We start from the raw sequence: 20,362 nt of genomic DNA, 5'->3' as shown, positions 1-20,362 counted from the left end.
GTCTTGTTGCATCACCCAGTGTCTCTTCAGCTTGCAGTCCTAGACCGCTGCCCTTACAAACCTAGTTTTGTAGAGAACTTTTTAGCGTTACCCTAAGTCTCTTCCTCACCTCTTGCATTGTTGTCCGTTGTACTCTTGGAGTCATCTTAACAGGACACTCACTCCTAGGGGATTAGCAATGGTTCTGAATTTGTTTGTTGTATACCCAGGTCTTAAGTGATTCTTTTGTAGGCTTTTCTGGAGTCACATGTCTCTAAGACTTTACTGCAAGCTTCACAGCGTTAAAACCCTGTGTGACTTACTCAGGGTTTTTCGCACATGGTTGTGTGAGCCCGGCCTAACACGTCTTGGGAAGAACAGATTAGTCAGTAACTAGGCTTAGAGTTCCTTTATTTAGTGAGCAGAGCACATTTGAACCTCAAATTTCCAATCTCATCTCCTTAATTGAAAAACCTTTTTCTGATTATCAAAAACATAAAGATTCACTTGCTTTCTCGCCTTGCACTGTGGATGTTTACTAAATGTGGCCTGTGGTCAAAACCAACACCACTTGTTAGTTGTGTGTCCTTCTTTTTCAATATAGAATAAAGCAATTTGATTGTAAATCTCATTGCTTTAGCTCAACTTCTGTGTTTTTATTAAAATTAGCATAAATATAGTGTTCTTCTTTTCTGCCAACTGGGCACATATCCAAGCGCCGCTTAAACTTCTGGATGTATGTCTCCAGAAAATAGGGGGAAAGGGGCGCCAAAGCCTTGAAACACATCTTTTTATGCGTTGAGCTAAATCCCTGATGTCTTGTGCTTCTCTAAATAGGTTGCATCTACACATAGTTTATTAGCTGATCGAGTTACACATATGCCCTCTGTCAAGGTCAAGGTGTTATTTAGGTCGGCTGCCCAAGCTAAAAATATTTAATCCTTTTTAGGGTGACTAAAACACATATTTTCTCAAGCAAAAACCTGCCAGTTTCCTCCTAGAGGTAGCTCCGCCCCTCTTTGTTTTTCACTGTTCTCTGATTTGCAGTATTTGCAACTATGATAGTTAGTTGCAATACCGTATGGCCATTTACAATCAAATTGCTTTTTTTCATGTGCTGAATAAGGACACGCAAACCAACAAGCCTCTTTTACACGGGCGTTGTGATTTTCAGCCGGCTGCATCGCAGTAGAAAATTGCATGTACAGGTGAAAGCCGCGACCAAGTCACGGCCAAATCTTCCATTTTCTTGCCCCATTACATGGCTGGGCTGCAGCCATGCAACCTGGAATTCCGTGAGCTGGAGGCGCTGATGGTGGCAATAGAAGCTCTCATATAAGCCTACGAGATCTGCCGGCAAGGGGAGGGACTTTAACAGTGCTTGCCATGCTAGATTCCCTCCCCCTAACTCCCCTGCCTATGGGAGCTTCCGGCAATGGGTGGCGGAGGGACTTTAGCAGCACGAGCCACTGCTAAACTCCCTCCCCCTTCTAGTTCTGATGGCTCTCATAAACTCCCATAGGCGTCTATTGGAACGACCGGCGTATTCGGCAAAAGATGGGACAAGTCCTACCTTTTCCGGCCGCACATAAAAGCGGTCGTCCAGAATGCGTGCGCTGTATACGCTATCTTTTGCGGCCGGACGATTTTACGCACTGGAAAATCGCCCATCTGTACAAATACAATGGAATCCAATGCTTCAGATAGTCGCGATTTTCGGCCGACGTTTTATCGCGGCCTCAATGAAACGCTCGTGTGACAAAAGGTCTTATTGTGACTAAGGTAACCATTGGGCTGCATATCATTAGTAATCCGTAAAGAAATCCGTGTAGTTGCAAAGCGTTCACTTTTTCTGTTTGCATGATCTATAATCGTTTTATAGCACTTTAATGGCTTCCTTCTATCTTGAACTCTTCCAGGCTGTTTACATCACTGGGAAAGAAGTGTTTAGTTTTAGAATGATCTCTTATGTTGGTGCTACTGGAGGTGATGCTTACCGTGATATGAACATCGTGGACAGTACGATCACCCTCACGGTGGGATGCATACAAGTCATCTTTGTCAACAAGTTTGTTTCAGCTCTTTTGGTAAGTCACTTTTTTGCTTTTTTTGCTTTTTTGAGTGACTCTATATAAAGGAGTACCCATTGGTTTTGCAATACCGTTTTTTTTGTCATTTCTTGTAGGCTTTCATAAACAATTTCCAGGCAGCTAAAGAGGCATTAACTGAAGCCACGGTACTTGCTGCCGAAAAAGCTGCTAGTGAGATGAAAGAGCTGACCCGCCACAGTTTCCGTTTAGCCTTGGACATTAACATTAAAGCCCCTGTTGTGATTGTCCCACAGTCCTCCACATCTACCAATGTACTAGTTGCAGATTTAGGTCTCATCAACATAAGGAACCACTTTACAATTGTAACACCAAAAGGTAGCTCCGATATTCCACCTGTGATGGACTGCATGATGGTGAAACTGAGTGATCTCAAGTTATACAGGTCTGTAGCAAGTCATATGTCACTCTTGAACTCTATGCTTCATGTGTAACTACCACACTTCAGCATGTAAAGTGTATCAATTGTTTAAAAAAATCATCACAAATATACCTGTAATCCATTTACAGTGAATTAAAGGGGTTGTCCAGGGTTAGAAAAACATGGCTGCTTTCTTCCAAATACAGTGTCATACTTGTCAGTGGTTACGTCTAGTATTGCAGCTTGGCTCCCATTCACTTCAATGGAGCTGCAATGCCATACACAACCATATAGACAAAGGTGGCGCTGTGTTTGGAAGTAAACTGCCATATTTTTTTAACCCTGGACAACCCCTTTAAATCTAAAATGCAATTATTTTAGTAGATGAAAAGTATGTGTTTACCCTTTTTACACCTTTTTCTTTCTCAGAACCGTGTTTGAAAATGGATCCCTGATTTCAGAAACAGAACTCATCCAGCCGTTAAATTTGGACATCACAATTGAGCGTAATTTGGCCGCTGGCTGGTACAGTGAAGTTCCAGATATTAAAATCATTGGACATCTCAAGCCAATGAATGTAGGTTTTAATGACAGCAGTGCTACTGTAATTGGGATTATAGTAATACAACTTTTGTCACAATTGTTCATGATTAGAGATGAGCGAACCTACTCGTTTCGAGTAATTACTTGATCGAGCACCGCGATTTTTGAGTACTTCCGTACTTGGGTGAAAAGATCCGGGGGGCGGGGGGAGGCGTGACGGAGCAGGCGGGAGCCCTCTCTCTCTCCCTCCCCCCCCCCCCACTCCCCGCTGCAAACCCCCCACTCACCCACGGCGCCCCCCAAATCTTTTCGCCTGAGTACGGAAGTACTCGAAAATCGCGGCGCTCGGGTGAAAAAGGGGCGTGGCCGAGTAGGTTCGCTCATCTCTATTCATGATGTAAGTAATAGCTGTTAATGTATTATGTACACAAGTCTGTCTTATTAGAGCTTCCAGGGCCATGCCCCTCACGGAGACTATTATCTACTCCCCTTATTTGCTATGTTGGGACCCAGAGGCTACATGTTTGCTTGGTTGGCCTGCACATTATAGGCAATCCAAATACTTTTCATAAGAATTAAATAGCTACTGAATTTTATATGTAAAAGTGACTAGTGGAAGGATTGTGGCTGGGGGGGGGGGCACATCCATGAACTTGTGAAGGCTCTAACAGTGTAAATTAAAATATTCTTCTACATTACTCTACAATCATGTCATTTTATATAGGTTGAAATCTGTGTGTCTTTTTATATAGTGTATTATACAGAAGGGTAAAAGTGGTTGTGCCTGAACACCATTCACTTAGAGGGGCTTTCCAGGGAAATACTATTGATGATCTATCCTCAGGATAGTCATCAATAGTTGATTGGCGGGTGTCTGCTGCTCGGGACCACGACAGATCAGCTGAGCGGGCGCATGCTGTCAGCGCCGCAAATACAGAGATTGGAGCGGAAGCCTCCCCGACGATCTCTGTGTAGTGGCCGGCGCTTGTAATTGCAGGCATGGCTCCCATTGATTTCAGTGAAACCCCAGCCTGCAGTTACAAGTGCTGACCACTACACCAAGGGCGATGCGGAGGCTTCCACTTCGACCTCTGTCTATGTGCGGTGTTGACAGCATGTGCCGGCTCAGCTGATCGGTTGGGGTCCCCAGTGACAGACCCCGGCCGATCAATTATTGATTTATCTTGATAATAGGTCATTAATAATATTTCCCTGGAAAACCCCTTTAATGATGCATAAGCAAAACTCTTATTAGAAAGCTGACAGTTGTTCTGCATTCTGTTTAGCTTATTCTGGGGCAGGAAGATTTGACGGTCATCCTCAGGACATTGCATGAAAATCTAGGAGAAACATCGGACAAGTCTGACCCTGAGAAAAATAAGTGTGAAAGTCCAAGCAGCGGTGGGAGCAAAACGCCTCAGGTGGCTTCAGGTACCTTCACATTGAACCCTACAAGACTAAGGCCTCCCTCACACGGGCGACACCGCATCGCTGCGAGAAGATCGCAGCGATATCGCATCGCTGCACTGTGCGATAATGCTGCGATTTTCTCGCAGCAATACCGCGATTTTGTAGCGCTACAAAGTCGCAAGTGACGCTACAAAATCACGCGACTTTGTAGCATCTGCTACTGTCAAAGTTGCATCTCATCGCACGCAAACCACGTTTTCGCACGATGCGATGCAACAGAGAGGAAGGCTCCATAGATAAACATGGGCTACAAAACCTCACGAGTAGAGTGCATATCGCCGGACCTGCGAGGTTTGTGTCGTTTTGTAGCATGCTACAAAATATCATGTGTGAAGGAACCCATATGAAGCCATGGGCTTCTCATACATGCGATTTGTAGCATCGTAGCAATGCTACAAAATCGTGCGACTTTGTCGCCCGTGTGAAGGGGGCCTTATAACTGTACTTATGTTGTTTTAGTTTACCGTGAACAGCTTGCCCATTTGTTAATTAAAATACTTCATTAAATACAGTATTGTTCATTATGATTCCTTTTTCCATTAGGGACTACCGTGGTGACAGCGGCTGTGGTTGAAACATACACGCCTATGAAAGTGAAGACCACTTTGAAGTTGGATTTCCAGTTTGACTCGCTCACTTTAAATTTGTATAGCTCTAGCCCAAGTTCCCCTCTGGTAATAACGATTGGAATGGGAAACCTAAAAGTATCTTTTGCATTTGGCCCGTACTTCAAACAATTGTGTAATTACGTATCCTTTTTTTAATAGAAAAACATCAGTGAAAGGGATGACAGCTTAAAGCTTGCAGAGTTCCAGTTGGGTCTGATTTCAACAGCTGTCAAAATGTCCTCTGATGGCTCCATGAGTGCGGCAGTCAAACTTACAAACTGTCTGTTGGATGATAAGAGAGAAGCGATTCAGAAGGCAACTCCACGGTACTGCATAATGAAACGTAACCTCAGCTCTGTCCATGTGTTGGCTGCTCCTAGATTTTGCCTGTATCATCCTTAGAACTAGTGCCAAAGGTGTTTTTTCCCCACATTTCCCTACCACTTCTTTTGTTACAAAACGATCCATTTACTATATCGTATAGTGTACTCTTTGGTCACTTTCAATAATTCTCAAGCACATTGATTTAATGCAAATTTGAAAACAAAAAATCTGTAACCTACTTGGGTCATTACATAATATTTGTACTTTTCTACATTTTGGAACCCTTATTGCGCACACAAACAATTTACAACAATAAAACATTAGAGCGGGTTTCCTGAAAATAAGACCCTGTCTTATATAAATTTTTACCCTAAAAGAGGCACAGGGTCTTATTTTCAGGGGATGTCTAATACTTAGCAGGGGCTGTCCAGATCCCTCACGCTGGTCTCCACAGTCCGGGCAGGCTTTTGTGCAGCTCTTAGCGCCGACAGAACATTGCTTGCTGGTAATGGGGTTTGTAAACCCCGCCTCCAGCAAACGATTCCTCTGACTGGCTGACCCATGCTTTAGAACCAAACAGTCTGTGCTCGATGAAGCAATTGCAGCCATTCAATGAATGGCTGTGATTGGTTCACCGAGTGCTGGCTCTTATTGGCTGAGCTGCGGTGCTCGAGAACCAATAAGAGCAATCGCTTGCTGGAGGCGGGGTTTATGAACTCTGTTACCAGCAAGCAATGTTCTGTTGGTGCTGAGAGCTGCACCGAAGCCTCCCTGGACTGCAGAGACCAGCGGAAGGGGTCTGGACGGTGCCTGCTATAGGTATGCATAGTTCGTTTTTTGGGGGGTTTTTTGGTCATGTAGTGTAGCTAGGGTTTATTTTCAGGGTAGGACGTATATTTCAAACCCCCACCGAAAATCAGGGTAGGGCTTATCGTGGTAGTTTTTTCTTTTGGGGAAGCACGGTAGTAATTTGCGCTCTAAACAAAGGTGCCTTTATAATCTACTGAGTTTCATATAAATGTGTCTGTGAGTATGTGCACTACAGGTACATCCATGTACAGATCTAAGATATATAATCCATATAATCCCAACCAAGTCTGAAATGTGCGTTCATCCGTTTGTAGAATGCTAGAAATGAAGCATGGCTCTGAGAAGAATGTAATGGTAGATGTCGGCTACAAGCAAGGCAGAGAAGGCACGCTGCTGGACGTAACAGTTCGGGACATCTATATGTGTACTAGTGTGGAGTTTCTGTGCACCGTGGCAGACATTTTTATTAAAGCCAATGAACAAAGTGCGGCTGCTCTGCGGAGCAGCAAACAGACCGCAGTTGCAAGTAAAGAAGCAGGTAGAGTAATCCATTTTCTTTTTCTATCTACCAGCAAAGCTAACCAGTGTAAGTTGTAAAAAACTAAACTAAATCGGTGTTTCTTTAGCTCCCACGCAGCAGGTATCCAGAATGGAAATGAATGTAGTGGTCAGGAACCCAGAGTTTGTGTTCGTGGCTGACTTATCAAAGGCTGATGCCCCAGCACTTGTACTTACAACACAGTGCGAACTTTCAATGAAGAACAGTCCAGAGCAGCAACACATGACTGCTGCAGTCAAAGACTTGCATGTGAAGGCCTGTCCATTTCTTCCAGACAAAAGAGATGGCAAGATCACAACAGTAAGATCATGTTACAGTTCTTTATACTTAATCAGATTTGGAATGTTAAGGCCCATTTACACAGAACGGTGATCGCTCAAAATTCCCTTAAACGACAGTTTGAGTGATCATCTTTGCATAACTCTAATTGGCTACTTAAGAGGTAATGCAGGCAGAACGGGATACTGCTGCAATAGCTCCGAGAACAAGTCAGCTGTTTTGTAAATGCAAACAGCTGTATTGTTCTCGGAGCTTTCAGCTGGTGTCCTGCTGAGAACTGCCAGTGGGATACCAGCTGAAAGAATACGATCAGTGATGCCCGTTGAGAAAATTAACATGCGGCGCTGATAAGAGTCATCAGTGATTTCTAGCTTGCTAGAAGTCAGCAATTAACGAATAGTTAACGATAATCGTTGTCTAAATTGGCCTTTTGTTTGTAACTGTTTCAGTATTTCCATAAAATTACCAGCAGTAAGTTTGTAATGGGATATCAAAATGAGAAGCATAACTTGACACGTGGTCCCCACATTATGGAGAAGTTGATTTTCCAGTGAATTAGGCCAAAATTCGCGTCGGGCTGACCTGATCCGATTCTGAGAAAGTCGGCCTGGTTTTACCTGCCCGCCAATCGCAGATAACTTTAGTCACAGCTATAGATGGGATTATTAAATGGAAAATTTATATATAGTTTATCTAAAACATTAGCATGTTTACAGTAAAAGTATCTAGTTGTACAGTAACTTAGGAGCCAGCATTAACGTCTAGAAGGAAGAGAACATGTAAGCAAAACCTAAATTATTCTACTAGTCAGACGCAAGTGCTGCTATCTATATGCTAACAAATCTATGACAGGAACAGCTGTGATTCATTACTCCGGCTATTTGCATTGTAGATCCATTAATTCACATGACACGCCATTCTCTCAACCAGTAGATCTGATCCGGAACTGTACTGGCCATTATTTTACATTACTTCCAATACAGTTACTTTTAATGTAAAACTTGTTTTTTTTATAGATTTTACAGCCATGTGATGTGTTCTTCCAAAGTGCTCAGTCTAATGGTGGGCCACAGAATATAGAACTCTCAATAAAATCACTCATGTTAAAGGTGAGTATTGTTCTTCAGATTTCAAGTGTAAACATTGTACAATGTATCTAAATGTGGCTAATAAATAACAATTCATTACATTTCTTAAAATCCTCCTCTAAACATATTACCTGGATAAAGGGGTTGTCTCATCACAGACAACTCATTTACTTGGAAAGCCACTGTGGCCATCAGCCTCAACCTGTTTGGCTCCTAAGACATCTGGCAAACAGCTGATTTTGCTGGATGATGCAACTGGCTGTACATTTGTCCTGCAGCGACCACTACTGGGTGAAGGTGGTATTATACGGAGATATTTAGATGAATGGCTGTCTATATAATACATAGATGGCTTGAGTCCAGTAGAGTGGGATAGACTTTTTGTCAGAGGTTCTTCACTCTGGCTCATGGAGCATAGGGCATATGGACAAAACACTGATAACATGTGTTTTTCAAAAGTTATTTTGTTATCCACCCTGTGCCAAGTATGCCTGCAATCTGGAGACTTTTATTTTTACCGTACCAAATTCAAATATCAGGCAATCGGTCCATTGAAACTAGACTGAGCGCCCCTTTAATTCGAACCTCTCATTCCTGCCTTCAAGACTTCTCTAGAGCAGCAAAAGTCCTCTGGAACGCACTACCAAAGGATACCCGAGCAATCCAGGACTCACAAAACTTCAGGCGTGCTCTAAAAACGCACCTCTTCAGGGAGGCATACCATGTGCTCTAAACCAAACCCCTCTGTACTCTGCCTGATAACATGCTCCCTGTCCTACTGACTGCAATCCCTGCTAGTCACCATCAACCGCCCCCTGCAGTCAGGGGTTGACTGATTTATTTATTTTTTTAATTTACTGTTTTTATTTATTATAGAGTAGAAAATCCCGTAATACTGTTTTCTAATATACCTAGATTTAAAATTTTGCTTACATACTTTTTTTTTTAATACCGATGCAGTGGCCCTTATTTGCATAGTAGAATGGTATAGTCTGTGAACTGATCTGTCTATGGAAGAGGACATCAAACATGTGACCCGCCAAACATAGTGTGACCTCTGGTGTTCAGCTATCACTGATCAGGCATCTAATAGGCGAATAGTAGTTTATTGAGGATCAGGATTTACGTAATATTACTACCTGCAGCGTCTCATCATGTCTGTCAGTGTTTTTGGAGATAAGAGAGATAGAACAATACCTCTGCATCGCCACCTATTGGAAGGCAACATGACTGCAAGTCAATGTCAGATCCTCTATACAAGCCTTGTAACAATGACTGGAAATTGAAAGCCAAGCCAGAATCCATACACAGACAGCTGTTCCATGGAGGTTTGCTTCTCATCAGTGTGTAGTAGGTTCCTGGATTGGCTGGTGAGAGGCCTGTGATGTGGATCAGAAATGCTATCTTGACTCAGGATGAACACTTAGAAGGTGAGTGAGTGAGGAGACTTAAAGGCCATTCATGCCCCTCTGGGTAATATGCAGATAAGGGAGATGGAACAATATCTCTGCAGCGCCACCTATTAGAAGGCATCATTCCTGCAAGTCTTTGGAGAAGCAGCTCTTATATTCTTTTCCCTGTCTCCTCTATGTGCAGTTTTGAACCAGTTTAGCTTTATTTACAACAAATGACTTAGAAATACTTATATGCTTTTTTAAAATAGTTTTTAATAAAGTTAAATGTTAAAAACACTCACACATTGTCTCCAGGTGAAGTTGTTAATAAAGTTAACTGGAAAATAAAAACACCAAGGAGGCGGAGAGAAGACTACACAGCTACATCTCCATAGAGACTGACAGACATGATGCTGCCGCAGAATGTGATGATGCAGACGTCAAATTAATGTTCGTGTGCCGCGTCTGTTTAACACACCGAATGCTCACTGAATGCCTTATGCTATTTGCATAGCCCACTGTCGTCTTTTGACTGTCAGGCTATGCAAATAGTTGTAGGCACTCTATGATGATTATATAATATGCCACGCTAATATAGATAATAAGCGCTACATCTGTAATATTATTGTACAATGTGTGCGCCTCCTCTATAAACTACACATGACTGACGTCCAATGCTGTAGGTAGACCAATCCATGTAATATACCTTTCTACTGTGCAAAAAAAAGGAATGTGAGCAGAAATTCAAATATATATAAATTTAAACAATTGGATGATTTCCTACTCTTAAAAAAAAACAAAAAAATAATTGAAAATGGAAAACCTACGTTTTTCAAGTAACCGTAGCTGACCAAAAGGCTAAATGCAAAATGGACAAAACAATGAATGCTAGAATTAAGGGTGCATTTAGAAGACCGTATATCGGCTGGTTTTTCATGCCCAGCTGATTTACGGTGTCTCTCTCTGCAGGGGGTGGAGGCTGGAAGAGCCGGGAGCAGTGCTCTGAGTTCCTGCCGCCTGTCTGCCTCCTCTCCGCCCTTCTGCACTATTTGCAATGAGAGGGGGCAGGCTAAATTCCGGGAATTAGCTCTGCCCCATCCCGCCTCTCCTCATTGAAAATAGTGCAGGGGGGTGGAGAGGGGGCGGGAGCTCAGAGCACCGCTCCCGGCTTTTTCAGCCTCTTCCCCCTGCAGAGAGAGACGCCGTGTATCGGCTGGGCGTGATAACCCAGCCGATATACGGTCGTCTGAATGCACCCTAAAGGGGTATATATAGCGGATCTAGTTCTCCGATCACGCCCCGGTGTTGTGTAAGGGAGGGTCTCCCATTGGAATGGTATTGTAATAATAAGCAAAACTAACATTTAAAAAAAAAAAAAAAAAACGATGAATGAATGCATCCAATTATATTGTTTAAGAGGACAATACAAGCATTCCTTCACAGGCTGCTGAATGGGAATGAGCTGCTTGTCCTTGCCTACAATTATAAATTGCATTTCTGCATAAAGGGGTCCCTATAGAAACTGGTGTATGATGTAATTTGTGTAGAAATGCCCTTCACATCTCAGCACGTTTCTCTAATGACTAGTCTGTGTATACATGCATTTACATGGATCCTGCAAGTACTCTATAGATAGAGGTACATTTGCTAAGCTCCATTCAAGAATTAAGAAAAAAGGGGGTGTGGCCTATTCTCCTATACATTTCATATGCTAAATGTAAATTTTCTTTTCTTGTGTCCAAATTCCAGGATTTGTGTGCAATGCTAATTTTCTCTGTTTTCAACAGGTCTCTCCAGTCATTATAAACACAGTGATCACCATCACATCAGCACTGTCTACTTCCGGAAAAGAATCAATAAGTGAGGTCACTAGTCCCGTTCCACCAGATCTTTGGAAACAGAAGGATTTAAAGGACTTAAAATTGTGGTTCCTTGAAGAAGAAAATGAGAAGGACAACAAAAATAGTGAAACTAGCCAGATGGTCCTAACAGGCGAAAACTTAAATTTGAGCATTGACTCAATTCTCATAACTCTAGAAGCTGGTGTTGGCCACAGAACACTGCCCATACTTCTAGCGAAGTCCTGTTTCAAGGGAAATGTTAAGAACTGGAGCACCCTTATAAACCTGTACTGCCAACTTGAGCTAGAGGTAGATAACCCCAGATCTATATTCTACAGCATTAATAATGGGCTTGTCTTCTGGGCTGTTTCTACTCTGTGAAACAGCGCCAAGCCTGGCCATGAGGCCTGTCTGGTATTGCAGCTCAGCACTGTTGAAGTGAATGAAGTTGAGCTGCATTACTGAAGTCAGCCTGTGGACAGGCTTATCGTTGTTTTCAGGAGAAGGCAGCCATGTTTTTGTAATTCTGGAAAACCCCCTAAAATGTGACGGTTGGAGCAATGTTAGTGCATACATCAACTGTTCCCTGTTCTAGTTCTATCAAAGTAATGAATGGAGTTTTACACAGCTTCTGTTTTCTTCAGGTGCATTGCTACAATGAAATGTTTGGTGTTTGGGAGCCTTTACTAGAACCTCTGGAAATAGAGAAAAGTGATAACTTTCGACCTTGGAATCTTGACATTAAGGTAACGTTTTTTACATATTACCTTACAGGAATTGAACACAAAGCCCAATTATGAATCCTATAATGTTTAAACTGGTAATTCATTTTCAAATTGTATTCTGCTTCATTTAACTACTGTGTGAAACTAGATCTGCGCCCCCCCCCCCCCCCCCACGGCCCCCTTCCAAATGTTGCTTAATCATGAAACAACTGTATATAACATACCGTATATACTCGAGTATAAGCCCAGTTTTTCAGCACGTTTTAGTGTGCTGAAAAAGCCCCCATTGGCTTATACTCAAGTGAGGTAAAAAAACAAACAAAAAACCCCACAATAATTGCCTCCCACCCGGCGTCTGTGTCCCCGGCGGCGTGGCAAGGTGCTTGATACTTCTCCCCGCTGTCATCTCCCTGCTTGGCTTTGAATTCTGCCGCCGTCAGCGCTGTGTAAGTAAGCACTGTGATTGGATCGAGCGCCAGCAAATCATAGCCAGCGCTTGATCATTCACAGCCATTCGGTGAATGACATTACTGAATGGCTGTGATTGGTTTATCGAGCGCCGGCTGTAATTGGCTGGCACTCGATCCAATTCACATCGCTTGCTTACACAGCGCTGACGGTGAGGGAATTCAAAGCCGAGCAGGGAGATGACAGCAGGGAGAATTCTCAAGCACCTTGCCGCACCGCCGGGGACACAGACTCCGGCTGGAAGGTCAGTATTGCGTTTTGTTTTCTTCACCTAGTATATATTCGAGTATAGCTAGGCTTATACTCGAGTCAACATGATTTTTACCATTTTTTTTGTGGTAAAACTTATTGACTCGGCTTATACTTGGGTCGGCTAATACTAGTGTATATACGGTAATACTCTTAAGAAGTAGGCATGTTGGATAAAGTCTGTGCATGTATATTTGTATTATATATAATTATATGCATATATAATGTGTGCGTGTGTATGTATGCATGTATATATAATGTGTGTGTGTGTGTACAGAGATATATAGATAAAGAGAGAGATTTGTGTAATATGGAATTATGTATAGAGGAAAAAAAAGGGGTCCTTACTGATACAAGAGGGCAGGTATGGACACCACGTATGCCTCAACATGCAGGGAGCAAGTAACACATGTGAAGGACACTGATGAGCAGCCACTCACAAACCCTCCTTATACTGAGTGCTGGCTGCTTAGTGCTTATTCCTACACAAGAGTCAGTACTGGGTGTCAGACCACATGGTACATATAGTGCACCATGCTTGCTTACAGCCTATTGATGACTCCATATTTGAATCCAGCAAGCTGCCCTACACCCCACAGATTCCACACTGGCACCCTGGGCTCCCCTAGCGTTCAAAGCCGCACTGTATGTTACTGATAAATATGAGGTATTGGTTAATATTTTGACCAAACTACTTTGAACTCACAAAACACGTCACAGGTCCTCGTTTCTTGTGAGTCCCTACACTAACATTTATTAAAATCACAGAAAGGGAAATATAAACACACAAAATCACAGAAAGTGGCCACATACTTACTGATATACTGATAAAAGAGGGGAAAATTGAATGCCCTCTTGATTAAAGGGGTTGTCTCACGCCGAAACGGGTTTTTTTTTTATTCAATAGGCCCCCCGTTCAGCGCGAGACAAACCCGATGCATGTGTTAAAAAAAAAAAAACGGGTAGTACTTACCCGAATCCCCGCGCTGCGGCATCTTCTTCCTTCTTCTTACTTACCTTAGTAAGATGGCCGCCGGGATCTTTACTGTGAGGTCCATTGCCGATTACAGCCTCCTGATTGGCTGAAATCGGCACACGTGACGGGGCGGAGCTACGCGATGACTCGTAGAAGGGGGCGGAGACCGAACTCCGCTCGTGCCGAGACCCAAGAGAAGGGAGAAGACCGGACTGCGCAAGCGCGTCTAAGAGGCGATTTTAGACGGATCCATGGAGACGAGGACGCTAGCAACGGAACAGGTAAGTGAATAACTTCTGTATGGCTCATAATTAATGCACAATGTACATTACAAAGTGCATTAATATGGCCATACAGAAGTGCATAACCCCACATGCTTTCATGAGACAACCCCTTTAATTGATCATTAGCAAGTGTGGCTGTTAAGGACCACTGCACGGTCACATAACCTTTCAGGTCTTGAGGTCCAAATTAGAACCGTATCTGGATGCATCCCAGAAACCAAGAACTAGACACTGAGACAGTTGTTAGTTTCCTCAGATACGTGAGAAACCACGGCAAATAACAGGTGGCTCTCTCTGTAAGGAGGCGCGCCGTACTCTGAGCGTTTATTCCCTTTGTATAGTTTTTTTTTATACAGGAAAGGAATGGTTGATTAGTCACAGCGTTAATCTCATTGGGTTAGACAGAAATTATGCATTGTTCAGCAATCGCATAGCCTGAGAGTCTATGAAATGTCCTTCAAATATCTGTGGTCTGGTTCTTCCCTTGTGATTTAGACGGTCAGCACAGCCAATTCCTTTGTTCAAAGCTGGAGGTGTGGGGGGCTTATGGTACATAAAGTACATTATAAAATACACCAAATTTAAACTCGCTGCTAACCATGTTTGTTCTAGATGAAAAAGAAATTACGAAAAGAAATTTGTGAAATTGATGCTGAAGAGGAGAACTACAAGATACCAGATTATGTTACAGCCATAAACATTTTTTCCAAAGACCAGCTAAACATCACACTGTCTAAATGTGGGATTGTAACACTGACTAACCTGGGACAGGTAAGAGGGATAAGTCACTGTAGGCATTCTGACATCTTGATTGTAGACCTAGCCAGTAGCCAAACAATTATTTAGCCTCCCAGACTCTCTAACAAGCCCATTTAGCTAAGCTGAACCTAGAGTAGTGTTCCCTAAAGGCAAGGAGATAAGTGGCTGCTAAGCCATGCATGAGCATCTTAGTAGAAATTCCATACTTGTTTATCTACAAGGTAGTAGGGCGGGGTGATATGGCCGAAAATTAAAATCTCAATTTCACCCCCTTTCCAAAATTTTCTCAATTTTATTCTCTTTTTCTTGTGTATTTACTAAAAGAATATTCAAATTTATTTTTTTACATGAGGGAAGGTTCCTTAGAGTGGTTGTCCAGGTGCGAGGCCACTTCTTAAAACTCAATCCAGGACTGTTAAAACAATTAAAGTTTATCCGTCTTCTGCCCTGATGATCCAGCAATGCAGTCCCCCCCCCCCCCCCCCCCCCCCCGTCTTTGTTGTGGAACGAAATCCACCTGACCACCACAGCCAATTAGAGGCCACAGCGGTCAGATGCCATTCTCCTGGCATCACAGCTCAGTTGGTGGGAGCCATAATGCCAGAAGAATGGCATCTGACTGCTGCGACCTCTGATTTCCTGCAGCGATCAGGTGGTTTTTCTTCCACACCATAGATCGCGAGGGCAGCAGTGCTGGATTTTTGAGGGCAGAGGTAAGTACCCCTTCTATTGTTTTTTTAATAGACCTGGATTTTTTTTATTAATTACCTCGCACCTGTAGAACCCTTTTAATATATACTAATTATATCTGATTTGTATAAGATAATTCGGATCATCAGTACATATTGATAGAAACCTTTCAGCACCAGTGAGGCTACTAAATCAACAGCATACTCTCCTACAGAGGAGTTTAAAGGACACAACCTGAGTAGTTGGCCGGCGGAAGCACATGATCGCTGCCGCCAAAGGATCATTATAATATATATATTTTTTATTTGATTGTTTTTAATGAATTGGAAGTTGATATTTGTTGAAGTTGTACTGAACATTTTGTGTTTCAGGCTTTTGCCGAAGCAGCCAGCAAAACATCTGATGTCTTCAAAAAGGATCAAGCTCCATTTGTGATCAACAATTCTTTGGGCCTCCATATTTCTCTCTCTCTAAGTGACTCATTTATGGCTTTAAATGTTGATCCTACTTTAAAGAGCCTTGAATTGGATGATGGAGAGAATCTTAGCATGGATTATGTCCGTACCAAAACCCAGACGGATCAGTTTTCTGCTATGACCAGCCTCAGCAGCAAACTCCTCTATATCCAGCTCAGTAAGTCACTAATGCATGCTTTGAAAAAAATAACTTGTGTTTTTTTGTTTTTTTTAAAATATCTTTAACCCCTTAGTGGCTAGTTATGTGTTTCTTCGGCGGCTTAATCTAACGACAATACAGAAGTTTTTTTGCTGGGATAAGCTCGGGCAGTCTGCAGTGGAATACCCTGCTATCCCAGCTGTTTAACATCTTACATGCTGCGGTCAACAATGACTGTAGCATGTAAGTGATTGACAGAGGGAGGGGGTTCCCTCTATCACCCATTGGCAACCTGCAATACAATTACCATGGCAGCTGTCGCTACATAAGTAGTGCAATGTAGTGTACCAGGGATCGCTAAAATGTGTGTTAGAAGGGGGAAAAAAAGTTAACACTTAATTAAAAAATATATATATATAAAAAAAATTCCCCACAAAACCACTTTTTCTAACCCCTGAATATAAATGCCTGAGTTGCATTTAAAGATCTAAAAAGTTCTAATGTTATTATTTGAATTAGTTGCTCTTTTCTATCACCACACATCAGGAAAAATGCCGCTTTATGTCTCAGTCTAGCGTTGACTTTTCACTCATTGCTACTTAATATTGGCTGTTTCGCACGGTTGACAGCACAGTTGTAGCTAGCGATTGGCACTTTCAGGCAGTGAGCTTTATTTGGCATAAGATGTGTTTTCTTGGGTGTTATAAAATCCATGTCGGGTAAAGAAATTCAACATTTTATAGCTAAAAGTAGTGTGCATTATGGTGGATTATGTACAGTAAAATGAAAAATAGCACACGGCTTAGGATAAGTACTGCAGAACCTGGAGTTGTGAACCAGAATTGTGGTTTTCAGTCTTATTTACTCTACCAGTCAAAAGTTTTAGAACACCTCAATTATTCGAGTTTTATTGATATTTACACAATTTAATGTCTCAAATGTACTTTAAAATTAACCCCTTTCCGCTATATGATGTACATCTACATCATACAGAGTCGGTGTATGCATAAAGAGAGATCGCGGGGCAACCTTTCTTCATACAGCGTGAGCATCAGCTGTTACAGCTCACACCCGCGAGCAATAGCTGAAATCAGCTGCGGAGCCGATTGTGACTATTAACCCTTCAAATGCCCCGAACAATGTTTAGGGGTCCCATACGGCCCCCCACAGTGAGATCGCGGGGACCCGTGTGGGTGTCATCCGCAGCAGGGGTCCTCCTGACAGGCGCCAGAGCTGTGTCGGCAGACTGCCTATCAAGCCATCCCCGCGGGGTGGCTTGACAGACTGCCTGATTGCAGTATGATGTAATGCTACAGCATTACGTCATACTGCAGGAGTGATCAAAGCATCGCTAGTTGTGGTCCCCTAGGGGGGCCAAAAAAAGTAAAAATCAGATCAATAAAGTCTTCCATATTTGGTATCGCCGCGTCCGTAAATGTCTGATCTATCAAAGTAGTGCATTATTTACCCCGGCACGGTAAACGTCGTCGGGGGAAGAAAAAAAAAAGGAACACCAGAAATGCACTTTTTTAGTAAACTATAGGATGTCTCGCAAAAAACGAGCCCTCGCACAAATACGTCACCGGAAAAATAAAAGTTATTGCGTGCAGAAGATGGCCGCAGAAAATAATTAAAAAAAATTAAATGTCTTTAGAAATAAATAAAAGTGGTTCAGCAAAAAAGTTATGTCATTTTTGTAGCAGTTTGTGCGTCGTAGAAACAAGACGCACTGAAAGATGGCAGAATGTCATTTTTTAAAATTTTACTTGAACTTAGAATTTTTAAAGTTTTTCAGTACCGTATTTTTCGCTCTATAAGACGCACTTTTTTTCCCTCCAAAGTGGGGAGAAAAAGTCTGTGCGTCCTATAGAGCGAATGTGCAGCCGGCATACAAAGCCAACACAGCAGGAGAGCAGAGCGGCCGGACCAACAGCTGATTGGTGGGGGCGGGGAAGTAGCAGGGAGCTCAGCTGTTTTACGGGCGGCCACGGCTCCTGCTATGAAGCTCACAGATAGTGTGATAATGATCGCTCCATAGCAGAGCCCAGCACTCATAAAACAGCTGACTGGGGGGGGGGGGGCGGGGGAGCAGCAGGGAGCTCGACAGTTGGACGGGCAGCCAGCGGCTCCTGCTATGAAGCCCACAGACAGCGTGCCATAGCAGAGCCCAGCGCCCATAAAACAGCTGATTAGTAAGAGGAACTGCTGCCCCCCCTCTGACTTATCAATCAGCTGTAGTTAAAGACAGCTATCACATCTGCTGGCTACATAGCAGGGGGGAAGGGGAGAGAGCTGCCTGTATGTTGTATACATTTTGGCCTATTTATGCACAGATATCTACTCCATACATAACCATAATGAGACATGCCATGCAGAGCTCCTGGAAAGTTGGGTGACTACTAATGGAATCCTCATTACATTGTCACCCAGCTCTTCCAGGATCCTGAATGCCAACTCCAGAGTTATTCAAGCATGTATACAACATGCATTGCTATAACTAGTCAAACATGGCATTCAGGGCTCCTGGAAAGCTAGGTGACAAGTAGAAAGATAACCATTACATTTACACTCAGCTTTCCTGGATCCTTAATGGCAGGTTGATCTGATGGTATATACTTCGTTCCGAGGCAGTACTACTGCTCTTTATTCCTAATGTAATACCTCCCCCTCACTGCCTGGTCTGGGGGAGTTCAAAATCATTTTTTCCCCATTTTCCTTCTCTAAAACCTAGGTGCGTCTAATCATCAGGTGCGTCTTATAGAGCGAAAAATACGGTATATTATATGTTACATTAAATGGCACCATTGAAAAATACAACTCGTCAAGCAAAAAACAAGCCCTCATACAGTGACGTCGATAGATAAAGGAGTTACGATTTTTTAAGACGGGGAGGAAAAAAGGCAGTGAAATTAAGGTGTTAAAAATAGAATTAAAAAAAAAGTTAAGATAAATAAAAATAATGAATTAACTTTTTTTTTCACCAAATTACATCTAATTTTTTTTTATTCTTCAAAGTAGCGCCTCTAGCTGGTATAAAACAGCCTTACAGAATCGATGCATTCTTTCTACAATTACATTCAGATATTTGGATGGGCTAACACTGTTCTATGTTTATTATACTTGAGCATGTAGAAATGTCTTGAAATTAATGGGTTAATTGTATTCAAAATTTCAATAAAAATTATCTGATGAAAACAAAAAAATCATAAATTCAGACCTGTTAAATTTCAGCTTAAAATGTCATATTTTTGTTTTTAACGTACTTTTGAATCTTTAAACCATTTCACGTTATTCACCGGACTTAAACTCCGTTTAAGTAAAAAATAACTAGAAAAAATTGAGATTTTATAAAACTTTTGACTGGTAGTGTATAATTTGCGAACGGTCTGTAGCCAATCATATAAAAAAGAAAAAACAAATGTCTGCCAGAATATATGAAAGGGGTTTTCCGGGACTATACTATTGATGACCTACCATAAGGATAGATCATCAGTGATTGATTAGCGGTGCCTGCCATTTGTGATCCCAACCGATCAGCACTCACCTGAGTGGTGCTCAGGTGAGTGCGGCAGCCTACTCTCAGGCCTTTGATGTCACATACATCGGTCACATAGCCTGAGGTGCAGCTCAGTCCCCTTCAAGTGGATGGGACCGAGCTGTAGTACCAGACACAGCTGCGATAGTGTATCTATGTGCCTGGCATGGACTGACATCACAGTGGTGCACACCTCTGCATCGCTGTTATTTCAGTCAGTTGATCGGTGAAAATCCTGAGCTGTGGGTCACCATGGTTAACTATTGATAACCTATCATGAGGATGGATCACTAATAGTGTAGTTCCGGCAAAACCCTTTAAATTATTTTTACTAGTAAAATCCAGTGGGTTTTTTTTTTTTTTTCTTACTCTGATGAAGATTGAGTTTGTGGCGTTCATTACAGACTTGTGGGATGACTGCTACCAACTGTATGAGAATTAATAAAAGGTGTTTTTAAATCCTCCAATCTAATTTTCTTCCCCCATACCAGCTCCTCTGAAGCACTCTGCTACTGACAAAATTCCTTTAACCAAAGTGGGCCGAAGCCTTTACTCCGTAAGGCATTCCGATTCTGGCGCTGAGCGATACATTGTTTGTCAGATTGATTCTGTGGAAGGAACGAAATGTGTAACGATACGGTCCCCATTACAGGTATGGCCAGATCATTTTAGCAATTATGGCTTTTTTTCTAACTTT

At 42.4% G+C, this 20,362-nt stretch overlaps 1 protein-coding gene across 1 annotated transcript in view; it reads left to right on the top strand.

Moving 5' to 3' along the window:
- Positions 1–20,362, top strand: part of VPS13A (vacuolar protein sorting 13 homolog A) — a 174,725-nt gene that overhangs the window by 94,320 nt on the left and 60,043 nt on the right. The window contains exons 32-45 of the mRNA XM_066604146.1: positions 1,899–2,066; positions 2,165–2,472; positions 2,878–3,025; positions 4,278–4,422; positions 5,005–5,135; positions 5,229–5,395; positions 6,518–6,741; positions 6,830–7,062; positions 8,058–8,150; positions 11,311–11,673; positions 12,009–12,110; positions 14,679–14,837; positions 15,887–16,148; positions 20,157–20,317. Coding sequence (XP_066460243.1) covers positions 1,899–2,066; positions 2,165–2,472; positions 2,878–3,025; positions 4,278–4,422; positions 5,005–5,135; positions 5,229–5,395; positions 6,518–6,741; positions 6,830–7,062; positions 8,058–8,150; positions 11,311–11,673; positions 12,009–12,110; positions 14,679–14,837; positions 15,887–16,148; positions 20,157–20,317 — 2,664 coding nt within the window. The remainder of the gene's footprint in view (positions 1–1,898; positions 2,067–2,164; positions 2,473–2,877; positions 3,026–4,277; positions 4,423–5,004; positions 5,136–5,228; positions 5,396–6,517; positions 6,742–6,829; positions 7,063–8,057; positions 8,151–11,310; positions 11,674–12,008; positions 12,111–14,678; positions 14,838–15,886; positions 16,149–20,156; positions 20,318–20,362) is intronic.

The sequence above is a fragment of the Eleutherodactylus coqui genome, chromosome 5 (assembly GCF_035609145.1).
Source record: "Eleutherodactylus coqui strain aEleCoq1 chromosome 5, aEleCoq1.hap1, whole genome shotgun sequence".
Lineage (NCBI taxonomy): Eukaryota > Metazoa > Chordata > Amphibia > Anura > Eleutherodactylidae > Eleutherodactylus > Eleutherodactylus coqui.
This window is presented reverse-complemented; position numbering and strand designations above follow the sequence as displayed.